The sequence below is a fragment of the Bubalus bubalis genome, chromosome 12, assembly GCF_019923935.1.
Source record: "Bubalus bubalis isolate 160015118507 breed Murrah chromosome 12, NDDB_SH_1, whole genome shotgun sequence".
NCBI lineage: Eukaryota > Metazoa > Chordata > Mammalia > Artiodactyla > Bovidae > Bubalus > Bubalus bubalis.
In genome coordinates this window covers 68722645-68739516 of record NC_059168.1, presented here as the reverse complement: position 1 = coordinate 68739516, position 16872 = coordinate 68722645, and the positions used below count along the sequence as shown (strand labels likewise).

General features: G+C 48.0%; 1 protein-coding gene across 12 annotated transcripts in view; it reads right to left on the bottom strand.

Annotated features, from left to right (window-relative positions):
* Positions 1 to 489: 489 nt before the first annotated feature.
* The window catches only part of CAPN13 (calpain 13), an 89184-nt gene continuing 72801 nt past the window's right edge, over positions 490 to 16872 (bottom strand). Inside the window, exons 18-23 of one of the 12 annotated variants that reach the window (XM_044926106.2) lie at positions 15270 to 15338; positions 12996 to 13071; positions 10806 to 11007; positions 9711 to 9766; positions 9091 to 9148; positions 490 to 1007 (exon numbers count right to left, since the gene is read on the bottom strand). In XM_044926106.2, coding sequence (XP_044782041.2) covers positions 995 to 1007; positions 9091 to 9148; positions 9711 to 9766; positions 10806 to 11007; positions 12996 to 13071; positions 15270 to 15338 — 474 coding nt within the window. In that variant the 3' untranslated portion in view covers positions 490 to 994. Of the gene's footprint in view, positions 1008 to 1799; positions 1993 to 2755; positions 3175 to 5866; positions 6860 to 9090; positions 9149 to 9710; positions 9767 to 10805; positions 11008 to 11298; positions 11631 to 12226; positions 12795 to 12995; positions 13072 to 15269; positions 15339 to 16872 lie in introns of those variants that run through there. The other 11 variants (XM_044926111.2, XM_044926107.2, XM_044926109.2 and 8 more) reach the window with 11 other exon arrangements.

The window sequence follows — 16872 nt, the reverse complement described above, 5'->3', positions numbered from 1 at the left end:
ATTCCTAGGTGATTCCTTAGTGATTCCTAAGTCATCCAAGGACCACAGGCATCACTTGCTGTGCTTAGTCACTCAGTTGTCTCCAACTCTTTGTGACCCCGTGGACTGCAGCCCACAAGGCTCCTCTGTCCATGGGGATTCTCCAGGGAAGAATACTAGAGTGGGTTGCCATGCCCTCCTCCAGGGAATCTTTCCAATCCAGGGACTGAACCCAGGTCTCCCACATTGCAGATGGATTCTTTACCGTCTGAGCCACAAGGGAAGCCCTTGAGCTTTAAAAAAAAAAAAAAAAAAGGCAGATTCACAGACTAGTCTAGCGTCAGACTTTCTGGATCAGAATTTCTAAAGCTTGTTATAAAAGTTATTCCAGGTGACTTTTATGCACAATGAAGTCTGAGAGCCACAACCTGATTGGCATCGTAAGTCAGCATTTCCACCGGCAACCAATTTTGAATGATTGGGCTCTATGGCCTCCACTCCCATCAACACCCATAAACCTCAGCCTTCCTCCTTCTGTTTTAATCTCTTGTCACTGGTCTCTCCCATCTTATTTGTCTGTATTGCTCCCTGCATGCCTCATCTGTCCTCTCCCTGTCTGTCTGAATCATCCTCCCCCCACCGCCCCAGCTCTCCATCTCCATCTGCTTGTCTTTCCCTCTCCCCACATTTTTCTCTTTCCTCTGCACTTAGGATTTGGAAGGCAGCAGAGAGGCAGAAGCCTTATGCTGCCTCTGGGCAGGGTGGGCAGACACGTGGGCTTCAGAAGTTGTGAAATTTTGTCCAGAAATTCACCCGCTTAGGGCTACAGGCAGCCATGACCATTTCTGGCCACTCCCTATAATGTCTGGCGAGGGTGGCAGCAGCAGCTTCATCGTTCTCTCTTGGTGGTGAACCTGGGACTTAGTGGCGATCTTCCCTGGCCTAGGACTTCCCTGGTGGCTCAGACGGTAAAGCATCTGCCTGCAATGCGGGATACCCGGGTTCGATTCCTGGGTCAGGAAGATCCCCTGGAGAAGGAAGTGGCAACACGCTCCGGTACTCTTGCCTGGAAAATTCCATGGATAGAGGAGACTGGTGGACTACAGTCCGTGGGGTCGCAAAGAGTCGGATACGACTGAGCGACTTCACTCTTCTTTCTTTCTCTGGACTGTGCTCCTCCAGCTGATCCAACAGCTTTGTGAGCAACTCGCTCCCTGTGTTAAACTCCTCCTTCGTAAGATACCTTGAGCGGCTCCTGTTTTACACTTGCCTGGTGCTGCCTGCTGCACTCTCTGTTCCTCCCTCCCACCTAACCTTACTTCTATTCCACAGTCTCTCCCCTTTCCCTGTTCCCAGCCTCGCCTCCTAATTGGCTATTATATGAAACTTAAGGCTTTAAATGTTTACATTGGATAAGTTATAGTATCTCCATTCTTAATTTAAAACACAAGTGAATTGAATGTGAGGTTCATGTTCTTGAGATTGGAAAACCCGTCACTGGACTGAGTTGGTTATCATCTAAGGTCCTTGTGGACTCTGTGCTGGGGGTCAGGGCCCTCATGGGGCATAGGGGTTAGGGAGGGAAGGGGCATACATGTGCTGTGCTGCTCCACTGCAATCCTGCCTCTGCCTGGAGGTGGTGAGGAGCAATTGCTCAAAGGAAACTGTTTCTGTTCTAGGGAGAAGCACGACTGATGTCATCCCTGATTAGTGGGCTTGTATATGGAACTGTTCTCTGGGGCTGGGCTTCCCTGGTGTGTGTGTGTGCATACACGTGCGCATGTGTGCTGTTCTCTAGGGCTGGGCATCCCTGGTGTGTGTGTGTGTGTGTGTGCGCGTATGTGTGTGTGTGTACATGCACTTTCAGATGTCCATCCTCACTAGGGTCACCCCCGGCTCTGGGGAAGCAAGACTGTTCTTCCTGCTCCTCCACTTGAGGGCTCCCCAGGCCAAGTTGGGTTTCAGTCCAGGTGTTTGGTTCAACAAAGTGTGCAGGCGTGTTGGACTTTCTACCTGAAAGCACAAGCAGGTGAAGGTCATCTCTGAGTCCTGCCAAAATAGCTCATTCATTTTTTTTTTGAACTTTCTCCTTTTATTTTAAAACAATCTGTCTTGATTGGTCAGGACTCATTGTTTTGCATAACAGCCTAGGACTTGGGGTCTTCAGGCATTAGCTCTGTCTACCTCTGAAGCCCAGGCTGCTAACCATGGCCATCTATCCTGGTTAGCCAAGCACAGGGCAAGGATGCACAATGATGTGGCCCAGGCTATGCTGCGTGTCTCACCCTGCTGTGCTACTGAAATGATTGCAAACCCTTAGCAGCAGCCCCTGTGAGAGGCAGTTAGTTGGCTGTATGTTTGTTCCTTGATCAGGACACATCCACGTCCAAATGCTAACCCAGTTCCTGAGTGTGGGTATTTGCATGATGGCACACCCTTGCCCATGCCACTGACATTTTGATTGTTTCTTCTCAGACAAGTCACACTCTGAAAGGTTCCTGTCCTCCTATTCTTGACACACACATTTGCAAGTATTCCCTCACTGGAGAGATGCATCCAGGAATGAGTTCTCAAATGCCAGTTCTCCTGAGTGAGGTCTGGCCTGGTCACTCTGGAATCTCTTCTGTACTCTAGTGGGTCGTGATCTTTTGGAACTATCTGATGACTTTACAGATTAGGAGGGAGGGAGGTGCTTGCCTTGCTGGTTGGATTTCCCCTTCCCCAAAGGTATTTTTCATCCAGAACTAAGATCTTACTTGTCATGAAGTTGAAGACCTTTATGGGAACCATGTTTTATTTTGCCATCTGGCTGTGAAACAGTCAGGATTCAGATATCAGAGAGTATGATTAATTCTGCAAACACCCAGTGATCCACTCCCATGTCACGCACAGCATCCTGTGGGTGGACAGACTGAGAAATGACTGGGTTGGTGGGAGGGGACCGAGATGCGGCTTTTCCCCTGCTTTCCCACAAGGGAACATCTTCTGCTTCTTTCTCCTGGGATTCCAGGTTGGTGTCCTGAAATATTCAGATAACCTGTTTTATGACCTTGGGCGAACCAGAGCTTGACCCAGCTGAGGACCCGGCCCAGGCTCCTCGAAGGCAGCTTTGACTACATCCAGGCAGGGCAGGCTTTGATGTATATCACCCATGGGGGCAGCACAGCCCAATGGAACAAGAGCCAGATTCTCATCCTAGGGAAAGACACAGACACTCAAACACAGAAGGCCCAGGGTGAGTAAAGAAGCTTTTCCTTTCTTTGAGTGACTGCAGAGGCAGGCCCCCTTCCCACAGATGCTACTCTCAGGACCACCAGGCAACAGAGTGTACCACGTGCTGGCGAGGCTGGCCGAGCTCCATCACACCCATGGCTCCAGTGGACAGCAGTGACTCTACTTCATTCTTCAAAATTCTCCAGATGCACCCTACCCACCCTACTCTGCCCTGTCTGAGTGCAAACCACTGCCCCTTTAGCTCCAGAGTACCTGCAGCAGAGTGGAGGGAAAGCTGCGGAGCAGATGTTCCTATGACCCCACGGACAGGACTGAAGGGCTGAGAACAGGGGCAACTCTCCTCTGCCCAGAGGACTCCCAGGAAGAGTGGCTTTTCTCAAGGGCTTATCTCCTGGATTCAAGTGACGTTCTTGCATGGACATTTTTTCTACAACTCTAACAACCTACTTTCCTGTCCACGTGGTAAAGAAACAGTCTCAACTCTGCTCTCCATCTTCCTCCTCTTCTCTTGAGTCTTAAACTCTGTTTCTCAGATTATTTATTTTATTTATTTATTATTATATGCTAGTTTTCTTATTTACTTTCATAAAAGTCCAGCCCAAGATACATTTAAAAATTCAAGACATTCATACAAAGCATGAAGAAAGAACAGCAGTCCCCTGCGCCACTCCTATATGGAATTCCTCTTTCGTAACTCTTTCTTCTGAACTCCTTACTTCTAAATAATATTTTATATGGTTACCCCCTTGACTTACCAATTTTAAATGCCTACTGACATCTCGTGATGGAAGATGAAGCTGGGGTGTTCTTAACCCACTTTTGTGCCTGTATCTTCTCTCCTTCCTTTCTCTAATATATTTGTGTCACATATTTTATTAAATCAATATTCCATTTTTATTTTATTACAATTATGTATGTACAGTTCTCTGCTGAGTGAAGAAAAACTCAATTTGCTTTCTTCTAGAAGTCTTTGTTCTTCTAGGAATTAATAATTACCTCATTTTAAAAATCTGTTTGGTCTATGTCATTATCCTAATAATTCTTCCAAAACCCTCCAGCAGAAATTCAAAATCCTTCTGAATACTATTTTACCCATGAATAAGTGATTAGATTGGGGCTTCCCTGGTGTCTCAGATGGTAAAGAATCCGCCTGCAATGTGGGAGACCTAGGTTTGATTCCTGGGTTGCGAAGATCTCCTGAAGGGGGGCATGGCAACCCACTCCAGCATTCTTGCCTGGAGAATCCCCATGGACAGAAGAGCCTGGCAGGCTACACTCCATGAGGTTGCAAAGAGTCGGATTAGATAACACTTCCCTTTTCTAGGCTGAAAACTTCCCTTTTCAATCCCAACTCAGGGAATGAACCTGGGTCTCCTGCATTGCAGGTGGATCCTTTTTCCCCAAAGATCACTCTTCCTGATTTCCGCTGGGTTTCTGGCTCTCCCATTTAGCTGTACAGCCCTGGACTCTGGAGTTCCCTAGCCAGTGATGGATCTGGTGTTGAGCCTCCTGTTTCCTGAATTCTAGCTCTTTCTCCAGCTTGGTTTATGCCCTTGGAGTGTTCATGTTATCATCCCAGTTTGATACATTTCTCTTTAAAGGTCAGCTCTGGAAAGGTGGACACCCTAGGTGTGAAAGGTGCCTGGTAATCACCGGGTGCATGTTTGCTAAAGGAGGTGGAGAGATTTCCTATCCGTGGAGGCAAATATAGATTCCTACCTCTCAAAAAGAATTTCTCTGGTCTGAAGGCTGGAGAGATGGGATTTATTAGGATGGAAGTAGACCCACTCTTGTGAAAATGGCTGTTGGTAAATCAGCAGGACCTGGGCCTCTGCTGCTCATATTTCACCCTCATGCAGAGTAGGAGGAGGTGGCCCATCCCTCGAGACACGTTATTTATGTGTAGTGGGAAGTTGTTCTAAATACTAACTTTGTTAGAGTAAGGCACTTTACTGCCATATTGACTGTAGATCAACATGAATGTAGATGACATCAGTTAGACAAACTGTTAGCGGGTGTGACTAGCATGTATGAAACCTCTAGACTCTGCAATCAGTTAAGATCATCATAGCCTCAGATATCCAAGGACTATATACCAAAGCATGAGTATTTAAAGCATTATTTAAAGTAAGAATTCAATACTTTGAGGGACTTCTCTGGTGGTCCAGTGGCAGACTCCATGCTTCCAAAGTAGGGGGCCCAGTTTCAATCCCTGGTCAGGGAACTAGATTCTACACGCTGCAACTAAGATCCAGCAGAGCCAAATATTTAACATTTAAAAAAAGAATTCAATATTTCAAACAACTTTAAACATTGCCCCCAGTGTGACAACGGAAGTGTGTGCTTTGTTCAAAAGAAACAGATGTGACAGGAGGGAAGGAAGAGGAGTTGTCTGATTGCTTTTAATACAGCAGTTTAGTAAATCAGAGGAGGGCAGATGGGTTGAAGATGAGTGAGAGGAACAGAAGTATTCTCACAATGGGAGTACATCCAGGCTTGCCTGATGAAGCTTCTGGCAGAAAAGGAATGAAGATGGACCCACTACATCACACCATACACAAAAATTACCTCAAAATGGATCAAAGACCAAAATGTAAGAGTTAAACTATAAAACTCTTAGGGGAAAAACACAGGAGTAAATTCATGATCTTAAGTTAGGCAATGATTTCTTAGACATAATACCAAAAGTGTTAAGTGACAAAAGAAAAACAGATAAGTTAGACTTGATAAAATTCTGAAAATGATACCATCAAGAAACTTAAAAGACAACCTACAGGATGGGAGAAAATTTTGCAAATCACATATATGATAAGGGACTGGTAACAAGAATGTATGTATGTAATGTGTGTCTGTATCTTACAACTCAGCAACAAAATGATAAAAAACCCAATATTAAACAAAGGATTTGAATAGACATTTCTCAAAAGAAGATATACAAATGGCCAGTAGACAACAAAAAGATACTCAATACCACAAGCTATCAGGAAACTGTAAGTCAAAACCTTAATGAGATATCACTTCATACCCTCCAGGATAGCTAACACAAATATGATAGACAATGAAAATTGTTGGTGAGATGAAGGAAATTGAAGATGATTCAAAGAAATGGAAAGATATTCCATGCTCTTGTATTAAAATAATTAACATTATTAAAATGACCGTACCACCCAAAACAATCTACAGATTTAATGCAATTCCTATCAAACTACCAAGAACATTTTTCACAGAAGCATAACAAATAATCCTAAAACTTACATGGAACCATGAAAGATTAAATTGCTAAAGCAATGCTGAGGAAAAAGAACAAAGCTAGAAGTACAATCTTTCCAGATTTTACACAATAATACAAAGCTACAATAATCAGAATGGCACAGTACTGGCATGAAGACAGACACATAGATAATGGAACAGAACTGAGGGTCCAGAAGTAAATACACATAACTATAGTTAATTAACCTATGACAAAGGAGGCTAGAATATACAATGGAAAGAAGACAGATTCTTCAACAGGCAGCCCTGGGAAAACTGGACAGTCACATGTAAAACAATGAGATTTGAACACTCCCTCATGTTAAACTCCTAGAAGAGAACATAGGCAGAATGCTCTTTGCTATAAATCATAGAAGTATTTTCTTGGATCAGTCTCCTAAGGCAAAGGAAATAAAAACAATAATAAGTGCTTTTGCACAGCAAAGGAAACCATCAACAAAATGAAAAGACAATCTGTGAATTGGGAAAAATGTTTGTAAATGCTGTGACTGACAAGGAGTTTATATCCAAAGTGTATAAACAGTTCGTACAACTCTATATAAAGAACTCAGTCCCATAAAAAAAATAGGCCGAAGACTTGAATAGACATTTTTCCAAACAAGGCATACAGATGACTAATAGGCACATGAACAGATGCTCAACATTTCTAATTATTAGAGAAATACAAATCAAAACCACAATGAGATATCACTTCACACCTGGTAGAATGACCACCTCACATCTACTATCAAAAAGACAAATGTTGATGAGGACGTGGAGAAAGGGAACCCTTGTGAACTATTGGGGGGATGTAAATTGGCAGAGCCACTATGGAAAACAGTATGGAGATTCCTTAAAAGTAAGTAATAGGCTCTGGGTGTCTGCTCTCCACAGGACATTGAACTGACTCCTAGGACCATGAAAAAACACCTCTCACGTGAGTGGGGACAGCATGCCACCTTTTACTTGCATCAAGGTAGACTGTAAACTGTGTGTCTTGCCCTCAGAAGAGAACCTCCCATGACCCGCTGCCTGCATATCATTCACTGGCTCCCCAGCTGGTAATGTCTTTGTGCCTTGAAGCTTTGCTCAGTCTATCCAAAGAATTCCATGTGAACGCTGACCTCAACAACTACCCACAACTCTGGCTAACAACTCTGAATCATTCAAGACTCAGCTCCTGGGCTGTCTCCTAGACAGACATCACAACCTGCAGGCCAAGTTAGCCGTATTGTCATCTTTGCGTGAACCTCTGTGTTAGCCTTCGCTACAGAGTATTGTAACTGATCTATTATATTTACATTTCTGTCTCTTTCATTTCACAGCAAGACCCTCCAAGGCAAGGATCAAGTTTGATTTCCCCAGAGACCTGTGTGTTCAGCTGTCCATGGGAGATCTCCATATGGGTGTCCCTCAAGCATATCACCTTGTCCAAAGCAGAAATCATCTGAAGCATCTGCTCTTAGTATCCACACAGCACCCAAGCCTCATTCACTGAATCTTGTATATAAAGGCACAGTTTCCTATTTACAAGACTATCTCTCCCACTAGATAGTGAGGAACTAAGGGTGGAAGCCATGTGAATTTTCTTAATCTTTGAATCCCTGGAGTCCAGCACATAGCCATGTAGGAGCTCTTCTATAAATAGTCACTAAACTGAAAAAAATTAATAATAGAACTACCACAGGATCTAATGATTCCACTCCTAGGCATTTATCCAAAGAAAACAAAAACACTAACTTGAAAAGATATAGGCACCCTCATATTCACTGCAGCATTATTTACAATGGCCAAGACACAGAAATAATCTAAGTGTCCATCAGTGAATGAATGGATAAAGAAAATGTGGTATACATATTTATATATACATACAAAAGAATATTATTCAGTCTGTTGTGGTGTCTCTGCCATTTGTGACAACATGGATGAACCTTGAGGGTGATTATGCTAAGTGAAGTAAGTCAGAGAGAGACACATATTGTATAACTTCATTTGCATGTGGAAACTAATAAAAAAACCCAAACTGAATAGATACAGACAACAGAGTGGTGGTTACCACAGGCGGAAGGTGAGGGAGTGGTCAAAATGGGTGAAGGCGTCACATGCAGACTTCCAGTTATAAGTTTTGGGGATGTAACATACAGCATGGTGACTATCATTAGCAATACTGTGCTGTATATTTGAAAGTTATTAAGAGCATAAATTGTCAAAGTTTTTATCACAAGAAAAAACGTAACTATGTGAGGTGATAGATATTAACTGAACTTTTCATGGTAATCATTTCACAATACACACATATATCAAATGATTATGTTGTATGCCTAAAATGAACACAGTGTTAAACGTCAACTATATCTCAATACAAATAAGTGAAAAAAAATTCTGAATTCCTCACTCATAACTTCCAGGCCACACCCTTTATCAATGTACATAAGACTTGGATGAAATCTGCAGTATTGGCTTTGAAACTCACAGGCCAAGCAGCTTGTAAGCCTTGACTCACACAGATGAGGGCTCTGTAATCTATGGGGAGGCTGCCCCCAGGGAGAGAGTCTTGTGTGTAGTTCCTGGAAGGAAAGACACATTGAGCCCTTGGGAGGAAATGATTCCAAAGCTGCCATGTCTTACCTGGGCTCTGATGCCTGTTCTTCTCCTGGCTTCAGTTGTACATCACCAGGTTCATCCACTGAGAAATAAACATCCCTATTACAACCAATCTTTAAACTTGTTAGCTTAACACAGAGCGGGGCAAATGGTTTCCTCTTCCTTTGAAAGATCCCAGTCTAGTCTCATCGACTCTTTCCAGTTAATTCCCACCCAAGCAGGAGGTCTCAGCCCCGTTACAACACTGTCGTCTGCTACTCCCTGAAGAGCCGGGCACTGAGAGGGACAGCTGAGGTCGACCAGCTGGCTGGGCCAGGAGGCTCTCTCTAAAACTCACTGGGAGTCAGTTTAATGTACAGTGAGCTCAGCAGGTGTTCTTTAGTTCCCTCCTGGATTTATGACTCCCACATAATCCTCTGCTTTATTAAGCTATTGGAAAAAAATAAAATCTGTCTGCCAAGATCCTAAAGCAGCCTTGGCAGCTAGCAATATATAAAGGCAGTAATTGGAGGCAGGGGGGCTGGTAGCTTGGCTGGCCTTTGACAGACTGTTCAATGGCTTCAGGGAGGGAAATGCCCCCTGGACTCGGGTGAGGAGAGGTGGCCAGGGCTGTGTCCTGTCTCTGGGAGGGGAAGGCACCTCACCTCCATTTCTGTCAGGTAGAGTCCTTTTCCATCCTTGGAGAGGTTCTGGAAAGCTTCTAGGGTAGAGAGGAAGGGAGGGATCAGGGCAGGCCTGGGCCCACATGAGAAGAAAGCCAGCGTGTTGATCCCATGAGAAGCCACAGGCTGTGCTTGGCCTCCTCTCCGCTTCTCTTCCCAGTTAAACTCCACACCCGTGAGACAGCTCAAGGCTCAGCTCTCAAAAAAGCTCCCTGACTGCTCTGCCCACCTCGCCCCTCCCTTCTCTAGCTTCTCTGCACTTCAGACCCTCTATTCTTGGCCGTTGAGATTCAGAGGTCTTGTCTTAGGAGATATTTCAAGGGCAGTGCTCTTGTCCAACTGTGACTTCTCTGGAGCAGATTATGCCTCTGGCTTCTCCTTTACCCTCCCAGGGCTCTGTTCTCTCTGTCCTGTTAACTGCCTAGTACAGAGGTGTGGGGCTAGAGCTGTGGGGTTTAAGGACCACGTGGTGGGGTGAGGAGGTTGGGGGGGTGCGGAATGATGTGAGTGGAGGCCAGACCCCACATCAACTCAGCCACCACAGCTCTGTTTGCAGCTCTATTGTGATTTGGGGTTTCATGTGAAATTTCATTTCAAACAAAGGGGTATGCTGCTAAGAAGTGTCCAAAACTCTGGCCTACATAGCTGGATTTCTGAGGCCTTGGGGGGACCTCCTGCATCCACCAAGACACCATTTGTGAAATCCTTCGGCAGAGATCAAGCCATTTACTGCATGACTAAAGAGTAGGTTTGAACCGTAAACAATCTGGAGGGGGGGCCACGGTAACTTAACCTTGTTCCTGAGTGAGAGAGGTGCTGAGAAGGGTGAAGAGGAAATAAATGATCTGGGATGTGGACTGTCCCGGGGAGAAAAGGATGCAGAAGGGAGGCCGGGGTCTCAGGACAGCTACACGGTCACCTAGGCTGATGTTGGTTCTGCCCCTCAGGATGAGGGCTCCTCTGCAGGACTCCAGCCCATCCCGCTACTCAGGCCTTGCCCAGGCCTGGAGCCAGAGTGCATTCCTGGTCCTCTGCTGTGTTCTCTGGTCAGCGTGATGGTCTCCGGGTGACACTTACTTGCCATGGCTTCCAGCCGCATCAGTAAGCAGACCAGGCTGGGGAAGCTGACCCTGCCAGTGCTGTCGCTGTACCGGAGTTTCATGAGGTCCAGCAGCTCGCTGGTGATGGAGATCCCTGCGAGGAAGCCTGGGACACAGTGGGGGAGCTGGTGAGCAGGGAGGAACGGCTGTGGTCCTCCACCTCGGGAGATCAGAAACACCTGTGCGGAGACCACGTGGCCTTTCACCACCATCCCCTCCTCCACCTGGCTCAGCGGCCAGTCCACTCCTCTTCTGTGTACTTTTGACTCTTCAGAATGTTAAATTCCAGGCCACAACAATGCTGTTTTAGAGTTTGGCCAGAGGCCAACTCAAAACATTCCTGACCCTTGACAATCATCTGATAATTCCTGTGGGGGATGGGAGCTGCCAGGACACCTGAAAAGTTTGCTCCCAGCCCCACCTTGTCAGGCCTCCCTCTGCTGGTGACCCTCTCCAACAGCCCTCCTCACCTAATCCTGGACCGTGTGTGGTCTCATGTGCGGTTCCTGGAGAAGGGGCTCAGTCCTAGGTTGGTCATCCAGGGATGAGGTTGGTCCTCAGAGCAGAGCCCTCAGGTGGGCAGGATAGAGCTGCCTTGCCCTCTTTGGGTCTTGTGATCTTATGTGTCTAGCTATAAGCTCCAGGGAGGCACCGACCACAGAACCGACAAGGGCAGACTGAAAATCCGGGGGGGTCTATGCACCCCAGTGAGCTACCAGGACCCTGTAAACCGGACCATTCATCATGGGGACAAAGCTGGTGGCCTTCGGGCCCCACACAGTATGAGACACGTTGGTTTCTCCTGCAGAATTAATAAAACGTGAATACGAAGGCCTTTAGATAGGACATGCCTGCAGCTTGTACATTCTCAAACTGCCCCCGCAAATCACATCAGCTCCATGGCCCTCTTCAGTTACCTGCTGGCCCCTGCAAGCTTTTCAGTTGAATTTCAGCTATTTTCTTTCTCCCTTTTATTATTCTGGAGTCATGGGTGAGGTATCCTTTAAAGGTTTCAACTTCCACTGGCCATTCAGTGGTTCTCAAAGTGTGATCCCCAGACCAGGAGCTTTGGCCTCACTTGGGAACTTGTCAGAGATGCCGGTTCTCAAGTCCCACCCCAGTCCTCCTGAGTCAGTACCTTGGGGTGGGTGGTGAGGCTCAACATTCCTTGCTTCCATAAGCCCCCAGGGGCTTCTTCCTCAACCTCAAGTGTGAGAAACACAACCCTCTGCTGTGAAGAATTAAGGGAGGGGAGGGACTTCCCTGGTGGGCCAGTGGTTAAGAATCCCCCTTCCAATGCAGGGGATGTGGGTTTGATTCTTGGTCGAGGAACTAGGATCCCACATGCTGTGGGGCAACTAAGCCCATTTCCCGCAACTAAGGCTCCACGCAGCCAAATAAACACATATTTTTATAAGTGGAAGAGGAAGGAGAAAGGGGGAAGTGGGGGGAGCGGTGGGGAGCAGGCGCTCAGGTTTCTACCTGCTCTGCATCCAGGCCAGGAGCCCCAGGAGGGAGACCCATTGAGGCTGCCCTTTCAGCAGTGACCTGTGGGAGTCTGATTTTACATTTCATTAGGGAAGGTGGCAATTTCCTGACTTCACCTTTCTGTGGGCCATTTCCCTGCAGGGACAGTGGGGACAATGATTCTTGCCCTGCCCAGTTCAAGAGCTGTTTAGACAATCAAAGGAGGTGATGTGCGTGCAAGTTATGGCTGAACTCGGACGCATCCTCGCCCTTCGGTGTTATTATCATTCTCCCAGGACTGAAAGCTCTTGCCTCCTTGAAGCAAACAGATACATGTGATCTCACTTAACCCCAGACCCTCTGTGAAGAGAGGGCATCAGCTGGCCTGTGAGTATTTAATCCTGATGGCCTGGATGCTTAGGTGGATGTGTCTTCAAGCAAGTTAGATTTCTGGTAGGGTATCAACCATTCAGGGTCATTTTTCATGGTTAGCGCTGTGCTGGGGAGAGAAGGCAATTAGGAGAGCTGACTGGCAGGTGAGAACTCAGGTGGGGGAGGGTGGAGTTGGAGTCTGCAGCCAGGAGGTCCACAGAGGGCGGACACACACACACACACACACACACACACACACACATACACCAAACACACACACGCCCCTGCCACTCCCAATCATCAAAGCTCAAAGGGTTGTCTGCTTTACCTGTGTCCCTTATGGCCTTCCACAAATCTGAGCTGAGGAAAACACCAGCATTCTTTGGGGAGTTCTGGAAAACACTCTGATATGGAGGAAGAAGCAAGAAACCCGTATGAGCCCCAGTGCCCACGTGGAAGAGGGTGTCCTGGAAGATCTTGTACCCATCCCTGGAGGCTGCTTCCCTAAAACATGATGGGCTCGGCTCAGAAGTCGATGGGTGCACAGCTGAGGATGGTGGGGAGGAGGAGGGAGAGGGGGAAGGGCAGGCAGCGTGGGTTCCGTTTGTTAAAGTCCACAGACCTCCTACCTGTCAACTGCAGGGCTGCGGGCCCCTCTCTCAGGCCTGCACCTCCCCCCTCCCAACCTGCTCTCCTTTAGCCTCTACACCCCATAGACTGGGTTCCTTCCACCCGGGGCAGCTTGTCACTTTCCAGGGATGTGACGAGCTCACTAAAGAGCTTGCCTAGGATGGGCATTAGGAGCACAGACTGCACAACCAAATTGCTGGATATAAATCCCAGCCTAACTGTCTACAGCGGTGCCACCTTGGGCAAGTGACCCAATCTTTCTGGGCCTCAGTCCACCCCCTCTGTAGCACAAGGCCAATATACTACCTACCTTGTAGGTTTGCTGCGAGGAAGAAATGAGCACATCTTATAAAGAACTTAGGAGAGCACCTTGCACACTAGTGAGAGCAGTGTAGGCAGCACGGAAGGCAGGTGAGAACTGTCTGTGGGACCAGGCGATGCCTCAGGGTGGAGTCCCCTGAACATCTCAATTTTTTTACAGGGCAGTTCTCCATTTGCTGGGGACTTTGCTGCTGCTGCTGCTGCTGCTGCTAAGTCGCCTCAGTCGCGTCAGACTCTGTGCGACCCCCTAGACGGCAGCCCACCAGGCTCCCCCATCCCTGGGATTCTCCAGGCAAAAACACTGGAGTGGATTGCCATTTCCTTCTCCAATGCATGAAAGTGAAAAGTGAAAGTGAAGTTGCTCAGTAGTGTCCGACTCTTAGTGACCCCATGGACTGCAGCCTACCAGGCTCCTCCGTCCATGAAGAGTAGTGGAGTAGGGGTGCCATTGCCTTCTCTGGGGACTTTTCTACCTCCCTCTAATTCTCACTCTAACCCTCAGCCTCCTCCCATTTCCCAGGTGAGAACATGGGCTGGTGAGTCATGTGCCCTGATGAGACAGACAAGCACCAGAGGACTGAACCCAGGATGTTTCAAAGCAAAATACCCCCAGTAGGTGCTCAGTCCGGGCTGATTGTGAGAGCCAATTACAGTGGAAGAGCAGCTTGAGAACTTTTTCCTGGCCTTATTTGGCTTTTGTGAGTTCAGAGTCCTAGATGTTCTCAATTAGGTAGGGACTCAGTGTCATGCACTTGCTCAGTCGTTTGTTCAGCACTTTTTAGCATCTGCTGTGAGCTGGACACTGTGGGAGACGCTGGGGAAAAGGATGAACATGAGGGCTCCCTGCCCGGGAGGACCTGCAGTCTAATGGATGGGCCATCAGTCATTGCTGTGTCCAGGGGGAAACCCAATCACTCCAATCAGAGGTAGGTGATAAATAAATAGCATTAAACAGGAAGTGTTTTCATCTTATTGTTGTGAGTTCAAGTGTTGGGAGCTGAGTGGGAACTAACCGGATCTGGAGAGGGGAGGCAAGGCCCCCACGGAGCTTTGGGGTCTGGACCCTCAGGCTGGGTGGGCACCAGGCAGGCTCCCATTGCAGGGAAGGGAAAGTGAGGAGTCTTACATTAGGGTTCAAAGGAGCAGGTGGGATAAGTGAAGGGGCTTCTCCTAGACCCCAAAGTGGATCTTAACTCAGAGGGTCTTGGGTACAGCTAGTGAGTTTCCACTTTGTCCTGGGAACAATGGTGAGGCCACACAGAGGCCACAGACCACAACTGTGACTCTGATCTGTTTTCTGGCAGAGGTAGGGGAAGGGAACAAGGTGAACTAGTGGCTTGGGGGACGCTGCAGTGGGCCCACAGAGAACTGAAGAGGGCGGTGCCAGCCGGCAGTTTCAGCTACAGTCCACTGTGACCCTTTCTCCTCTGGCCCCCTAGAGTGGTCCTCAGCTTGCCACCTGACTGAGCATGGCCTTGAGCCGTCCAGCAGTGCACGCACATCTCCCCAGGCAAAACGGGGGCTCTCCTTGAGGGTGGGGTAAGGTTCCCCTTCTTTCACAGCCCTCAATGCTGGGGCAGAATCAGGCACCCAGTAAATCTGTGCCAACCCAGTTGGAATGAACACTCGTCAAGAGAGAACATGCTGGTACCTGGCAGTGGACGAGACGGCTCCACAGCCTTGAAAACTCCTCTTGGTCAAGTCGCCCGTTCACCTTCAGCTGGTGGGGAGTTAAGAGTCAAGCATTCTTGTGTGCAGTGAGCAGAGGGGCCTCAGGCATGGAGAGGCTCCATCCATCACCTAGTAACACAGGCGGTCCGGAGTCACCTGGATGTGACCCCACACCAGCTGGCTCTGATGCATCTAAAAGAGACCTGGCTTAGATTCATTTCACAGGAGAAAATGGGCAATGAGAAGAAGGCAGCCCTGAGAAAGGGATGCCAACGTCATTTGCACCCATGGAAAGAGGTTGAACCCCAAACACAGCCTTCACCAGTTGGGGTGGGTCCCCCTTGTAGAGGGGAGTGGGAAGCAGCAGTGTGGGGAGGTGACTGCAACTCCTGAGGCGGGCTGAGAGACGAGCACATGTGCTAAGTGTGCAGCCATGGATGGACCACATTCTGGGTATTAAAGCCAGCCCTGGTCCCTCCATGCTGTGTGCTGCGCTTAGTTGCTCAGTAGTGTCCGACTCTTTGTGACCCCATGAACTGTAGCCCGTCAGACTCCTCTGTCCATGGGGATTCTCCAGGCAAGAATACTGGAGTGGGTTGCCATATCCTTCTCCAGGGAATCTTCCCAACCTGGGGATCGAACCAAGGTCTCCCACATTTCAGGTGGATTCTTTACCATCTGAGCCACCAGGGAAGCCTGGTCCTTCCATACAAAGAGTTTAATGAGAACTAATGAAAAGAATGGATCTCTGTGGCACTGGAGGGGAGCTGACGGGTGAGCAGAAGGAAGGGTAGAAAAGACTGGTCTTCTGTGCAGGGGTCCAACAGACATGACCTCCCCTGGGGTTACCTGCCCTAGGCTGCAGGGCTCCTGAGTGTCATTCTGATTTATCTGCAGGGATGAGCAGCGTCTCCGAGTGATTCTGTACAACAGTCAAGAGACAGGGCCTGACTGATGAGTTCATCAAGATGGCTTTTGTTCAACAATGCCCAGCTTCATGTCCCCAGTAGAGCCTTGTTAAGAGTGAAAGAGCTGGGGGATCTGTGTCCCCTCAGGGAGACAGTGCACAGCGAGGGGAGAGTTGCAAGGTGACCCCTGAAGGATATGCCCACCAGCGGGGAGATGGAGTGGCAGGGGAGAAATGGCTCCCAGGGGAGTGGAAGTCAGGACAGGAGGCAGGAGATCCTGGGCTTGGGTCCCAGTCCAGCCACTTGTGGCCACAGAACTAGGGCAAGTCACTGCACTACCCAGCCCAGTCTCATCTGTCAATGCAACAGAATAGTAATAACAGGGTGTAACTGCCATGCAGACCTAGGGCTTCCTCCATTAGTTGGATGGACTGTATAGTCCACAGGGCTGCAGAGAGTCGGACACGACTGAGCGACTTTCACTTTGGTGGTTGTTACCTTTATTGAACTGGGGGTTTGTTGAGCAGGGGTAAGGAGAGGGGTAGAAGGAAAGAAGTTAGGATACTATGCTTTGCTAAGCAGTGAAGAACATGGGCTTTGGAAGCTGAAAACTTCAAGTTCAAATCCAGGCACAAATCCTGACTAGCTGTGCGATCTGGGTGAATTACTAAACCT